Source organism: Euprymna scolopes, unplaced genomic scaffold (genome assembly GCF_053919585.1).
Source record: "Euprymna scolopes isolate OS-2025 unplaced genomic scaffold, ASM5391958v1 sca188, whole genome shotgun sequence".
In the NCBI taxonomy this organism is placed as follows: Eukaryota; Metazoa; Mollusca; class Cephalopoda; order Sepiida; family Sepiolidae; genus Euprymna; species Euprymna scolopes.
Window position 1 is genome coordinate 42,671 of NW_027633200.1, and position 15,943 is coordinate 58,613.

At 36.6% G+C, this 15,943-nt stretch overlaps 1 protein-coding gene across 1 annotated transcript in view; it reads left to right on the top strand.

Moving 5' to 3' along the window:
- The window catches only part of LOC145273806 (M-phase inducer phosphatase 2-like), a 59,311-nt gene that overhangs the window by 30,510 nt on the left and 12,858 nt on the right, over positions 1 to 15,943 (top strand). Inside the window, exons 8-9 of the mRNA XM_080127138.1 lie at positions 11,604 to 11,666; positions 12,436 to 12,534. Of these exons, the coding sequence (XP_079983264.1) occupies positions 11,604 to 11,666; positions 12,436 to 12,534 (162 nt within the window). The remainder of the gene's footprint in view (positions 1 to 11,603; positions 11,667 to 12,435; positions 12,535 to 15,943) is intronic.

A 15,943-nucleotide genomic window follows, 5' to 3' on the forward strand; every position in this document is an offset into this window, starting at 1 on the left:
CAAAAACCTGCCCAATCTGGAAAAAAGAAAGAGCAATACTCAAAACAAAGTACACAAATAACATTTCATTTAACGAAGCTAGGAAAAGCATAGAAAGCTCCAACTACGCAGATATAACAAAAAAAAAATATACAGTACTTCAATAACTCAAACCAACATTCAATAGCATCAAACTCCAATAGCAATGTTGACATTATCACGAAGCTCTTAAACGAAACAAAAAGTTTACTTGAAGAATTTAAAAAAATAATGACCATTCAATGTAATACAATAAACAATACTTCAACAATAAACCAAAACACAACTATAAACTCACAAACAAAACCCCAACCAAAAAGTAAAGAAATAACCACAAGTAAAAAACAAAACACAACAAACGAACACTCAAAATAGATTTCAACTACTGAGAAAAGTTGAGGATGAAAACACCAATAAAAATGTCGGTGAGAAAACTAATAAAACTAAGAAGTTGGAAGAGCCCAGAACACCAGAAGTTATACCAAAATCAAAACCAAGATCTAGATCAAATTCAATATCCAGATCTAGATCAAATACAAAAGGAAAAGACCCTTTACAAAACTCTCAAATGACAGATAAATCTATGGACTCCCCGGAAATGGAAGTCGAAGAAGGGAGAAACGAAGCAAGCCCCCCCCAAAAAACACATCAATCACTGTCCAAACAAAAGGAAAAAAATAAACAAAACAAAATGGATACACAGTCCCGAGCAAACTCCAGTTCCCGAACTCCTAACAGCAGAAATGAAGAGCCAAGCGAAGCAACACCATCACCGCCCAATAAAGCAGGAACAAGAACAAGGGAAGGACCAGGATCCAGACCCCAATCTACCTCAAGAGAAGGAAACGAAGAAACATTGGAGGAAATGGAAGTAGAAAACAAAACGCCCCTAGACAAATAAAATGGAACAAAATAAAAGAACTCAAAATATAACAGCCATACAATGGAACTGTAGAGGATTGAAATCCAACTATGAAGAATTAAAACGATTAATTAAAGATCACAACCCAAATATCGTATGTCTACAGGAAACTCTAATGAAGGAAAACTCAAACCTCTCCCTTAGAGACTACGAAGTATATAACAAAATCAACCTATCACATATAGACCATAGACCAACAGGTGGTACAACCATTTTGTTAAAGAAAACAATACCCCATGAAAAACTCATTTTAAACACAGAACTACAAGCCATAGCAGTAAGAGCTACCTTACACCAAACTATCACAATTTGCTCAATCTACATCCCACCAAAATACAAATTAAAAAAAATTCAAAGAAATCAAATAATCGAACAGCTTCCTGCACCATCATTAATCCTAGGGGATTTCAATGCGCACAGCAACCTTTGGGGAGACAGACAACCAAATCATAATGGAAATATAATAGAATCCATACTAGAAACCACAAACATGTGTATACTGAACAACGGCAAACACACCTACCTACATCCATCTACAGGAACAACCTCAGCTATAGACCTGACACTCAGCTCTCCGACTATCTACATGGACTTCAATTGGGATATCAATGAAGAACAGTGTGGTAGTGACCACTACCCAATTTTCATTAAAACAAATAAACCCACAATAGAAGACATAGTACCAAAATGGCAACTAAAGAGAGCTGACTGGTCCACATTCAGAAATCTCTGCCAAACACAAATAAATAACGAAATACTCCAGGAATCTGACCCAATAGCAACATTTTCACAAAGATTAATAAAAATAACGGAAGAAACAATCCCTAAAACGTCAAAGAAAAACAGCAAGCACAAACCATGGTTCACAAAAGAGTGTAAAGAAGCAATTAAGAAAAGGAAAAAAGCCCTAAAAAAATTCAGATTTAACCCAACCTCGATAAACTTAGAGCTCTACCGCCAAGCTCGTGCAAAAGCACGACAAATGACCAAAAAAGCTAAACGAGAAACATGGCAAGATTATGTATCTAAATTAAATAATAAAACACCTAGCAAGAAAGTATGGGACATGGTGAGGAAGATAAATGGGAAGCAAACCCAACACCCCATTATACACCTAAAAAACCCGGATGGTGGAAAATGCACTGAAAAAAAGGATATGGCAAATCTACTTGCTGAACAACTAAATAAAAACTCCTCTCCCAAACACCACAACTTAACATTCCAAAACTACAAAAAAGAAGCAGAAGAAAGAAAGCTGAACTTCAGCTCAAACAATACAGAAAAATACAATTTACCGTTCACAATATCTGAACTTAAAAACGCTCTGGATAGAAGCAAAGATACTGCTACTGGACCGGACGAGATACACTACCAATTTCTGAAACAACTTCCAGAAACCTCATTAAACACTTTCCTGAATATACTAAATAATATCTGGCTCTTAGGCTACTTTCCTAACGCTTGGCGAGAGTCCACGATCATACAAATCCCAAAACCTGATAAAGATCCCACAAATCCAACAAACTACCGCCCTATCTCTCTAACCAGCTGTATCTGTAAAACCATGGAGAGAATGATAAATGATCGACTCGTATGGATATTAGAAAAAAATAAAATATTTGACAAATATCAATGTGGTTTCAGAAAAGAAAGGAACACAATGGACCAATTGGTCAAAATGGAATCGTACATTAAAGACGGTCTTATTAGAAACCACCATGTGGTGTCAGTATTCTTTGATTTAGAAAAAGCATACGACACTACATGGAAATACGGCATTATGAGGGATATACATAACCTTGGAATCAGAGGAAGGATGCCAATATTCATACAAAACTTTCTCAGGGGTCGCTCATTTAGGGTGCGCCTCGGGGGAGAGATGTCTGAGGTATACGGACAGGAGATGGGAGTGCCCCAGGGAAGAATAATATCAGTTACACTCTTCCTCCTAAAAATCAACATCAGCAAAGCAGTGACTACAGACATTGACAAAGCCCTCTTTGTAGACGATTTTACAATCAGCTACTCATCCCCTAACATGCAAACAATAGAAAGGAAATTGCAGGAGTGCCTTGATAAAATTGAAAAATGGACAAATGAAAATGGGTTTATCCTCTCCAAAACTAAAACAGTATGCATACACTTTTGCAAAAAGAGAGGATATCACCATGACCCACAACTGAAAATAAATAACACAATACCAGTGGCACAGCAAACCAAATACCTGGGAATGATCCTGGACAATAAACTCAATTTCAAGCCACATATAGATGCACTAAAAAAAAATGCCAGAAAGCATTAAACATATTAAAAATAATATCCCACACAAACTGGGGAGCAGACAGTAAAACCATGCTCCTATTGTATAGAGCAATCATAAGACCAAAGCTGGACTATGGTTGTATTATATACAGTTCAACAAGGAAATCATACCTAGAAAAATTGAAACCAATACAAAATCAAGCACTCAGACTCTGCCTAGGAGCCTTCCAAACATCACCTATTCTAAGCCTACACACAGAAGCTAATGAACTCCCCCTTCACCTGAGATGGGAAAAACTCTCACTCCAATATACATTGAAACTTAAAAGTTTACCAGAAAATCCTGCTCATGAAAAAGTATATACGTCAATGTATGAAAATTTCTATACCAGCAGAACTACAGCTGCTCAACCTTTGAGATATCGCCTTAAAAAGGCTATTATAGAAGGATATGAAGAACCAAAAAACATTCAAACTTACACAATTTATAATACTCCACCATGGACAATCACAGAACCATACATTGACATGACTATCAAAATGGCCAAAAAACAGACTAGCAATCAAACCTATCAAAACAAATTCCTAGAACTCAGGGATGAATACTCCACATACAAAAACCATCTATACAGATGGCTCAAAAATAACTGGAAAAGTAGGAGCAGCAGCAAAAATGCATAATGCACACAAGCAAATCCGATTACCAGATGGTGCCTCTATATACACTGCAGAGTTACAGGCTATTAAGATGGCTCTTGAACTGGTCCAGGAGTCTAGTGAAAACAAATTCCTTATCTTCAGTGACTCCATGTCCAGCTTAATTGCATTGAAAGGAGGGAAAATAAACCACCCATACATCCTGGAAATTATAGAAACATACCAACACCAAATAAAGAATAATAAAACAATAGTACTAGCATGGATACCGAGTCATGTCGGCATAAGAGGAAATACAGAAGCTGACAAACTAGCTAAAGAAGCAACAAAGCTGATGCCTTCAAACAGAAAAATCCCATACACGGATAGGAAAAATAAAATAAACTACTACATAAAAGCAAAATGGCAAAAACTATGGGACGAACAACTAAACAACAAACTTAAAGAAATACACCCAAATGTTGGGCAAGAGAGAACCATAATACCAATACGAAAAGTAGACACTATATTCACCAGAATCCGAATTAGTCATTCAAGACTAACACATGAATACCTTCTGAAAGCAGAAGGTATCCCTCAATGCAGAATCTGCCAACAACCACTAACCATTAAACATATATTAATGAAATGTAAAAAATATGAAAATATTCGTACGAAATATTTCAAGGAACAAAACCTTAAGACAATATTTGAAAAAGAAACACCTTACAAAATATTAGATTTCCTGAGAAAAATTAAACTTTTGGAACTTATTTGAAAATAAAGCAAACCACTGGCCAAAGTCTCAAATGAAGAATATTCTCTTCACCTTTTATGGCATGAAATGACCTATAGGGTTGATGTGCCGTTAAACAAAAACTAACCTAACCTACTCTACAAAATCAGTAAATTGGAACCCATGAATAAATATTGGAAGATTTAAACAACTTAAAATATAAAACTTTTTTTTGGTCCCCCTGATTTATCGGAAAGAGACCCATGTTTTCAGTGGCTTCTGTGCATCTGTTAGTCCGGACTATTGCCAAATAACTGTCCATTAGTTTTTCCTGAAATTTTCCATAAACTATATTTCAAATAGATGTGCACAGTAAAAAAACTTTTTTGCAAAAATTCCTGTTGCGTCCCCAAAATCGCCAAAATTACATGTTTTGCCCCATAACTTTTGATCTATCCATTAGATTTTTCTGAAATCTGGCCAAAATATGGAGCCTAATGTTCCTAATGTAAATCCAGTATGGGTGACCCTGGCAAAATTCTGGGTGGTGTCCCCAGGGGGTATTTAGTGCTATAAAATCACTCCTTTTTGTGGTTCTTTTTTCGTATTTCTCAACAAAAACTTGATATATCTGACTATATAGTAGCTTTCATGGTGGTCAACTGAAATATACATGGGATTCGGTATAAGAGGTAAAAAATGCCCCAAAATTATACTTTTTTGCTCCATAGCATTTGATCCATCCATTAGATTTTCCTGAAACTTGGCCAAAATGTGGAGGCCATTGTTCCTAATATAAATTCAGTACGGGTGACCCTGGCAAAATTCTGGTTTGTATCCCTCTGGGATTTTTAGGGCTAAAAAGATATGCCTTTTTTGAGTTCTTTTTTCATATTACTCAAAAACTTGATATTTATGTCTATATAGTGGTTTTCCATGGTGCTTAAATATACATATCTTAAGGCATTAAACTGCATCGCTTGTCCATTTTCACTGGGATTCAGCGTTTTCAGGAGCTTAAAAGGGATAACAAATGCTCCAAAATTACAAAAAATGACACTTTTTACCCCATAACTTTTGCCCCATCTATTAAATTTTTCTGAAACTTGGCGTTCATCACGTTCATCATTTTTTCACATTTTTTGTTGCGTAATCTCGCATGCAGCACCAGAGGGGGATCACACATGCACAGCTTTTTTTTTTTTTTTTTTTTTTTTTAACCTTGCCTTGACCTACAAAGGGTAAAAATCCCTAAATCGGGCAACTAGTTAGCTGTGGGTTGCTACTGTAACGTTTTAGGATGTGATCCTGGTAATTAAGCTAAACTAGACCTGAATGCATACAAATCTAGGCACTGCAACACATTACAACTCTTACTTTGGCTAGATGGGTGCTCAGAGAAGCCTGATCTGACCAATCAGCCAGTCACATCAAGCCCTAGCACTTACACTCAAAATGCCAACTACCATAGTAAAGAACAAAACGCAAAGGTACTTCAACATCTTTTTTTCCTCACTACCAAACACAGGCAAATCAACAAGTGCTAGAAGACTGGCAAAGGTCAATCAATTGGAATGACCAAAACTCCATCTGAACAAATATATTTTTAAGGACATAATGAACAGGAAATAGTGATTGAGTACTCCTTATCAAAAAAGTATATCCTTCACGTAACCGGACATGGTCAAGACGAATGGGTTTTCGCCTTATTGTGTCCCATTTTTTTTTTTTTTATTCTAAGGTGGGTAGGGAACGTGAGTGATGAAAAATAAACCCCCAAAACAAATGGCTGAAAAAAAAATTACTTCCACCTCAAAACCCTTCAAAGAAACCATTCCTCTGACTTACCTCTCTAGCTCAAATGATGAAAAAAGATCCAAAACTAGGAAAACCATATCATCTGTATGTGAAGGAAACTTCCCAAGATTCCTAGTTATGGAGTTAATAGAAAAGAAAGATTGGAGACTTAATATTTTTTTCTATTAGAAAAGGTGATGTCAACAAAAAGCAAGCCAAAACAAATAAGATAACTATTTCTAAGAACTGTTTATATATCTTCTAGATCATAATATCTATGATTTGCGAAGGGACGTCGTGTCTAGATTTACTTTGATCAACTTTTATAAAATTTGCGCTATTCCATTCTGTCGCGTGTTTGTTCGGCTTTTTAGTGTAAATAAAGTGAAACTGATGGAGCGAAGGCAATTCCTCAGTTTCCCCACCAGGGGTGTCCATAAAGCAATCAGCTTTGATCAATGCGGTGAAAACCGTCATATCAGACAATTGCTATTCATTTGGACACTCCCTTTTTTATGGTTTTTCCCTCAACATCTTGGGGAAAAAAAAACAAAAAAAAACTGCCTCACAGCCAAAGTTTAACTGCGGGATTTCATTTCCCCTGTGGCGTGATGTTTGACCTTATTAAATTTACACACCTGTCACTTAAGTTTTTAATTGTTTAATTTCAACCATTCTCACATCTCTGCCTTCTTGGGGCTGTGGTAAGTTGTCTGTCTTTTCCACTTTTGCCTTAAGGATTAGAGTTCAAGCCTACTTACCCACCCAAACTTTTTTAACATCTACGGACACCCAAGCAACTCCGGACACTCCTGTTAGTCTATCATAGCAAGCTAGTCTATTATAGAAAAGACAAAATGTGTGTTTTTCTCGCAAAAATTTTTCTCAGGCGTGTCGGATCAAGTCAAGACTGGTATTATCTGGAAGAGCAATGTCTCTGTTGAATAATATTAGAAAAAAAACGGTCAATTATTTCATATGGAAATAAACGTTTAAACCAAGAGAGGATCGGAAAAATCGTGACTTTCGAAACGACTTCAAAAACTGAGCATGTGCGCAGTCAAGCATTTTTTAAATTCATTTAAATAATTTCCAACATTATTTTGCTCTCAGCGTTGTGGAGCAGTGGATTAGAAGGTTGCGTCAAGTTTTTCACATTTAGTTTTGTTTACTACAATTAATAGAATACCAAAACCAAACAATGAAAGAATTCACCGAAGTACTCATTGAATAGCAGGGGTTCCATATTGGGGCACATATAACGGGACTCATGTAATACAGACATAACGATAGTGACGAGGGAGAGAAGACATATATATACACACACGCAGTTCTTTTAACACCTTAAAGGAGAGGCATTTATAGACCTTGTGGAGGAGATGGGACACATAACTTGGAAAGGTTTCACAATGTTCATTATAATTGATAAAACACAATTACCTTTCAGTCACGAGGTTCTTTGCTCAGCAACCGAGAAGGCTAACATGCTTGCCAGTCGGTTTGCCTCAAACTCCACACTGGACCCTCTAAACCACCCCCTACCTCAATTTCCTATGCGGACAGACGCCACGCCAGACGATCTGATAATCACCCCTGCTCAGGTGCATGCTATCATAAAAAACCTTGACACTTCAAAAGCATGTGGACCCGACCTCATCCCAGCTGTGCTATTAAAAAAAGTGCTCAGCCGAAGTAGCTCCAGTTCTCTCCAAACTCTACAATAGATGCCTTAATGAATCTTGCTTTCCGGGCTGTTGGAAAACTGCTTCTGTGGTACCAGTATTCAAGAATTCTAGCGAAAGAACTGACCCATTAAATTATCGCCCTATTAGCCTCCTCCCACTTTTTGCCAAAATATTTGAGACCTTAATCAACCATGCTCTAGTCCAGCACCTTACAGATACTAAGCTTCTAACTGACAAACAATATGGATTTAGACAAGCCTGTTCCACAGCAGACATCCTCACTGTAATCTCTGAACGCATATACCATTCACTAGACAAAGCGGGAGAGGGCAGAGCGATAGCTCTAGATATATCTAAGGCTTTTGACAGGGTATGGCATGAGGGTCTCCTCAGGAAGATTAGATCTTACGGTATCACTGGTAGAATACTTAACATAATTAAATCCTTCTTAGATAAGAGAAAAATCCAGGTTGTCCTCGACGGTCGTACATCTAAACAATATGATATAAATGCGGGAGTGCCCCAGGGATTTATCCTTGGACCTCTGCTGTTCCTGATATTCATAAATGACCTCCCCGACAAAATTGCCTCTGAGATGGGTATATATGCTGATGACACCACACTCTATAGCAGGCACGACAGGAAAACAAATGAACATATATCTAAAGAAATGGCAGAAACTCTAGAAGATGACCTCCAATCTGTAGTGGAATGGGGACAAAAATGGATGGTCACGTTCAATGCCGCCAAGACTAAACTGGTTTCATTCAATTCCAAGAAACCTTTTCTACCACCTATAGCAATGGCCAACGACTCTTTATCTGAGAGCACGTCTCTCAAGCTCCTTGGCCTAACGTTCACAGGAAACATGAGTTGGAACAATTACATTGAGGGCATTGCCAGAGCCGCTGCGAGGAAGGTGGGCTCTCTCTACCGTGCTAGAAAACTTCTAACACCCGAAAGTATCCTGTACCTCTATAAGGCCACTATTCACCCATGTATGGAGTATTGCTGTCATATTTGGGCTGGTGCATCGGCTACTAGTCTCTCGCTCCTTGACAGGGTTCAAAAGGGAGTCTCAAATCTGATAGGCCCTAAACTGGCATCTAAGCTTCAGCCTCTGTCCCATCGTCGAAACATTGCATCCCTCTGCCTGTTCTACAAGTATTATAATGGTGAATGCTCTGACGAACTGCAAGCACTTGTGCCCCCACGACGTGAACACCCTCGACAGACCCGACAAGCTGCAAAATCCCACCCCCACACTGTAGAGATCCCTAGATGTAAAAGATCTTTCTACTCCAGTAGTTTCTTCCCCAGAACTGCTAGACTTTGGAATTCCATTCCAGGTCACTGCTTCCCTAACTGTACTGACATGCATAAGTTCAAGTGCAACGTGAACCAACATCTCGCTGCCCTAATCCCTACATAGTACCCCAGTAGATGTTTCCCCTGATAGTAGCCCCCTACACCAAAGTGGCAATGTGCCTTGTTTGGGGTGAAAATGTAAAAAAAAAAAAAAGTCGTGAAGGATGACACAAGACAACAATTACAAAACTGATGATTGCTTTATTTGTCTGATTGGCCGGTCGAATGACATCAGGAATTCACTTGTATCTACATGGTTAATCTTCTATCCTTCACCTCTAAGGGGACTCTACTCTGTCAACTCCTGGCTGATCAACTCTCTCTGACTGACTGGCTAAAATCCGAGCCCATAATATGGAGAAATGCCCTTTGTCTATATTTTCAAATGTGACTAATTTCACGTGGCTTTACATGTGTTTGTTCAACACACTTTTGACAAACAAAAGAATCCTCAATATATAACTCTAACCTATTTAACAATATAATTTAATTTGCATTGTTCATTCTTTTACTGACATATTTAATATTCAGATTTCTAAAAGAATATACAATAGACTTAATTTCTAACATTCCATTTCTTAACTTTGCCAACAGGGTTCGATTCTAGGCTAATCCTAATCTCATTTTTACTTATCTAATATTCTTATTTACATGGAAAGGGGACAGCCCTTTTCCATGTAACACTCATAACAATAGCAAAAAATGCAGACCCCAAAATTCTCCTTCTGGGGAAAAACATAATTCCATGCAGTTTGACTATCAGACAGAAAGACAGACGTAAGAAAATGTAAACAACCAACAACTTAATAGAATACAAACACCAAAGAGCTAAAACTCGAAAAACAAAGAATCCAAAAGAATCTACTGGCAAAAATTTAACAATCTGGAAAATATCCAGAAAATATAATCCTACCTCAATCAAACACCTCACAAATAAACAAAAAATAGCCAAAAAAAAAAAAAAAAAAAGATATTGCAAACACACTAGCTAAAACCTTTGCTGAAAATTCATTATCAAAATACTACAGTAATTTCAAATACTTAAGATACATGAAAAAAATAAACTTTAACTCCAAAAACCAAGAGCTTACAATGAAAGCTTCTCGCTCAATGAACTAGAAACTGCCATAAACGAACCTAGGAATCATTTTAGCAAAAAAATTAAACTTTATTCCACATATCAATTACATTAAAACCAAATGCAATAAAACACAATTCCTACAAGTCATCACTCATACAGATTGGGGAGCTGACAAGAACACACTACTCAAACTATATAGAACACTAATCAGATCTAAAAAAAGACTATGGCAACTTTATATGTCAATCCACCAGAAAGTCATATCTAAAAACCCTCTACACAATATGCCACGCCGGGCTAAGATTAGCACTGGAAGCATTTCAAACTTCCCCTGTAGAAAGCCTATATGCAGAAGCACGATGCTTAAAAACCAAAACCCTGGTCTAAAGTACTACACAAAATTAACAGCCAACTCCATAAACCTAGCACACAATAGCACTTTAAACCTTAATCGTAAACACTTTTTCGAACAAAAAGAAAATACGATCAAAAGAACTCAGAATAAATCCAATCTCCATTAAAGCAAATCCATGAATCTCCATAACCAAAATCCATGAAACTGTTCTACTCAAAATCCCTCCCTAGAAAGTCATAACCCTTGATATCGATCTAACTTTAAGTAAACTTGAAAAGAAACAAATTAAAAAAAAAAAAACTACAAAACTACACAGAAAAGAAGTCAAACTAACAAGAATAAAAATAGGCCATACACATTTAACACACTCGTATCTTCCAAAAAAAGAAAGCCAACCCATATGTATACCTTGTCAAACACAACTCTCAATAAAACACATACTAATTGAATGCACTGATTTTGTAACAAGGAATAATTTCTAAAAAGAAAACAATATTAAGGATTTATTTGATGAAAACAATCCCCACATCATAATTTCATACCTCAAAAAAAATTGGTCTTTTATAAAAAAAAATTAAAAACTTATAAAAGAGCTAGAGCAGGCTCCTTGAACCTATAGATACTCACCATAAAATAAAAAGGGTTGACATGCCATAAAACCCAACAAAACAAGCAATAAGTAGAAAACTTTGTAAAGCCAACTTATACTTTATCTAATGCTATTTTCATTTTTTTCTTTGTAGCCTTATTGCCTCCCAACTATTTCTGGACAACATAAGGATTTAAAGTCTATTACACCAGAAACTGTGAGTAATAAATTTTATAAACAAAATTACCATTTTATTTGCAAGAGTATTTTTTCTACTGGCAGCAAGTTCATTGATTTTTATGCATATTTACAATAGCAAAGTAATTAAGCCTTATCCTCAATTGGCCTTGGTAATTGGCTATTCAGTATAAAAAACATTTCTGTTTAAGTTTAGAATCAAGTAAAATCTTGAAAACTTTGTTTCAAATCAAATGATTTCTCAAAGTTAATTAACTATAAGAATATTAAGTGAAACGTTTGCATACTGATTTCTGGAGTCTTTCTATACAATATATAGAAACACATATCCGTAACAATAATGTAGTGTTTTTAGTTTAAGTGCATGTGCTCTTAATATTTTAAGAGTTAAATAATGAAAGAAATATAAAAACCAGTGTTAGCTGTAAGTTAAATTAGTAGTGAACAATTTGTAAAATGTTCTGATAAGAAATTGAAAAATTGTTACATATACCCAAAACCCAGTGTTATGCATAGCATATGTAATACATGTTATTCAGTGTAAAAACTTTTGCATTTCTCTTTAAGAAAAAATATTGATATCAATTAAATAATGGAATGATATAAATTTTTCATGATGTTTGAAACCTTATCCTTTGGAGCTTGATAAGCTTTGAAACATTAATACAAAAAAAAAAAAAAAACAAATTTATGGTGATTTTGTCAAGCTATCAATTTTTAAGCTATCCCGCTCAATGAAATGGGGCGAAAATCTCACTTTGCTTTATAAGAGTTTTTTCTTTTTTCAGTTAAAACAAGTGTTGCGGGGAGAATATGACGATGTGATTGAATCTTGCAGAATAATTGATTGTCGGTATCCATATGAGTTTCAAGGAGGACATATTATTGTAAGTAAATGTTTACTTATGATTTTTATGATTTTATCCAGGCTTCTTAAAAATTTAAAATCTTTATATTTTGCTGAAGTAGAACATCCTATTAACTAGATTGAGAGGGTTAGTTTATTTTTAACACAAAAATTATTTTTTACTGTTCAAATGTTCTTCAACCAAAACTAAAAGGATTTCTCCAAAGCTTGGGCTATTTATATTCATACAATTTTGATCACTTTCACCTTCAGTTGCATTTTTATGAACCGAGACATCTAGTTAAGCTAATTATCTATTATCATAGGAACTAATTGTTACAAGAAAAGATTCCCTTGTAAGCAAGGTTCAGGAATAGGGTCAGAAATGGAATGTAGAATTTCGATTGTTCAGTTTTTACATAAAATAGTTTAGATATGTTAATTGTTCAATTCTTTTTTATGAAAACTGAATTAAAATAAGGTCAGTTAGAAGAACGAACAATAGCAAATTTAAATATGTTGAAAAATAAGTTAGGTCGAAAAATTAGGTTAGAGAAAATTCATTGTCTGCAAAAGTGGTTTGGAAACGTGCCAGACACGTTTAGGCCACGTGGACCGATCACGTCGCCAGACACACGTATCACGTTATGGAGGAATGAATTCTCAATATAGTTTGCTAGTTTTAGACAGATAGGGTCAAGAGTCGAGTTAGACAGCTAACTTTGTCAGAAGGCAGTCCCCTTTGATAGCGAGGGAGAAAGTTTTAATTATGTAGTCAACTTTGAATTCTTGGATGTCATCATCATTGTGACCGGTCGAATGTAATAAAAAAAAAAAAACACTTCATATTTTGTAACTGCCATCTTGTCATCTTTCTACCAAATTGAAGGTAATGTGAACTAATCGTTGCTAATGAACATTGTGTATAACTCATCTAAGTAATGACTGTCGCCTCTTTCCTGTGTATAAGAACTGATCACCACCTCTACAATATATGTAATAAGAGTCCCAGACTGTAAAATGTATGTCGTTCTCCTCTCTCTTCTCCCTTTCTCACTGTATTACATGTCCCCGTATGTATACAACATAATGATTTAAACAGTATTTATCCAGACTTAATACTAGAATTGTTCATATGAACCAATGTTTACAATCGCTTCTAAGTGACCTAGAGGTTGAAGGATCAATCTTAACAATAACAAATTAATGCTTCTATCAAAACGAGGCTGATGGAATGAGAACAATATACCCTCTGGATTAAATAAAGTTAGAAATCCATTGCATTTTCTCAAGTTTGACGTAAGGATTCCAAAGTTAGAAAAAAATGCACCAAAAGATCTGCGTTTATATCAACTGAAATGTTGAAATAATCAAGGTAAGAATAGTCCAAATAACAGCAACTATAAATCCTCATCTAAACAAATTTCATAAGAAAATGTTGACTTCTGACCAAGCTTTAATTATGAATTTGCTTACACTTTATTTTGATGTCTATTTATGGAATCTTGTGTACATTGTCATCAACATAATATGCGAATGCATTTCAGGTTTATATGTATGTTCTCACCATTTATATGTATGTTCTCACCATTTATATGTATGTTCTCACCATTTATATGCATGTTCTCACCATTTATATGTATGGTCTCACCATTTATATGTATGTTCTCACCATTCACGCACATGAGAAAAATGATGGTTCAACCATCAAAGATATAATCTAATAATAAAAAAAAAATTTAACTTTGTTAATGTTAAAATGAACTGTTCTAAAACTGGATTGTTGTCCTGTAGTATCCTAAGAGTATAAATTTAAATATATTTCAAAAGGTGACATTAACTTTATTAATCTCAAGCTGATAATGTAGAGTTGAATGTAATAATCAAAGAAGTGTGTGTGTGTGTGTGTGTGTGTGTGTGTGTGTGTGTGTGTGTGTGTGTGTGTGTGTGTGTTGTGCGGTTATACAACTTACCTTCGGATGGGATCTTAAAGGTGGCATAAGGTGTAGTCTTGTGGAATCTTACGAGATCTCATCTCCCACTGCACATGTATGCAAATGGGTCAGTTTTCTAATAAAATGCCTGTTGGCAGAGGCAGTAGAGAGAACACATGCTGGAAGTTGAGAAAGTTGACAGTGACAAATTCTAGCTGAACTTTTGCTTATTGTATTTATTTTGTTTTGCTGTTTACCAACCCATTTAACTACAAGCTATTTCGGCGTAATGGTTGACAAATTCAACCTTAAATTAATACCACAATTTAACGGCTCGACCCCGGTACTTGACTAGGTGAAGGTGGAACTGCATTGGCCTGTTGTCTAGTGTGAAGAGCATTGAACACGTGCTTCTATGTCTGTCTGGCGGGGCTTTCGCAGTATATCAACAGCCTAGTCCTGAGAAAAACAGGATTATAAAAGGATCAAGGCGGCATTATGCAAGGCGTTTGCTATCGACCTCGCCACTGCTTGGGAGCAATTTAAGGCAAGAACCTTGCATCCCGGCGAAACCGTCAATGTTTATTTGACCGAGCTGACGAAGTTGGTGTTGTTTGGTGGGCGGCCTGAGCAGGCCTTGGCATGCAAATTTTTGGCAGGGCTCCTAACTGGAGCAAAGCAACTCCTGCGGGCTAGCTCAAGCATAGCTTCATTGTTGCGATGTAATAAGACTGTTCATATGGCCCGGGATTGTTCGGGGAAACGGGGTCAGGGACAAGGTACTAGTGTCGACCTCTTCCACAAACAAAAATTAGACGAGGCGCTTCCGACCATTCCGGTCTATGTCAATGAGACATTGTGCTCAGCACTCCTCGACTGTGGGTGCTCTTGCACCATAATGAGTGCGAACCTCTGCTGCACTTTGAAGAAGACTACTAGAGTAACCACCCTCAGTGGAGCGACGCGGACATGTGGGGTGGGCGCTGTGAACATTCACACTAAAACTGGAAATTCGGCTAACGTCAAAGCGCTGGTAGTACTAAAGAAACCGCTGAGCTTTGACCTGCTTCTAGACTGATGCCATCAGAGCCCTAGATGGTGCTCACATAATGCAAACGGGGGCGGTACAGTTTCAGAAGGTTCCAGTGTGTACTGCTTTTAAGATTGATCAGCCAGATTGTTTGTGCCAGCAAGTTATGAGAGTGGCGCCAGCAGGGTTCCAATGTAATTCATGCTGGATCTAAGAAAAGCATACTTGCAGGTCCGACTCTATGAAAACAATGTGGCCATTTCAGACGGTGTTTGCTGGCAGGAGGTACTGCCTTACCAGACTAGGCTTCGGGCTGAACGTGGCACCCCAAATAATGAAGACCATCATTAACGCTGTTTTATCACAGGAAGAAACAATAAAAGATGGGACATCGGCATACCTTGATGACATGTGAATAAAGACATTGGGTCATCATCACGTATAAGGTCCTAACTGGCTGACTTTGGTTTGACGTGCAATGACCC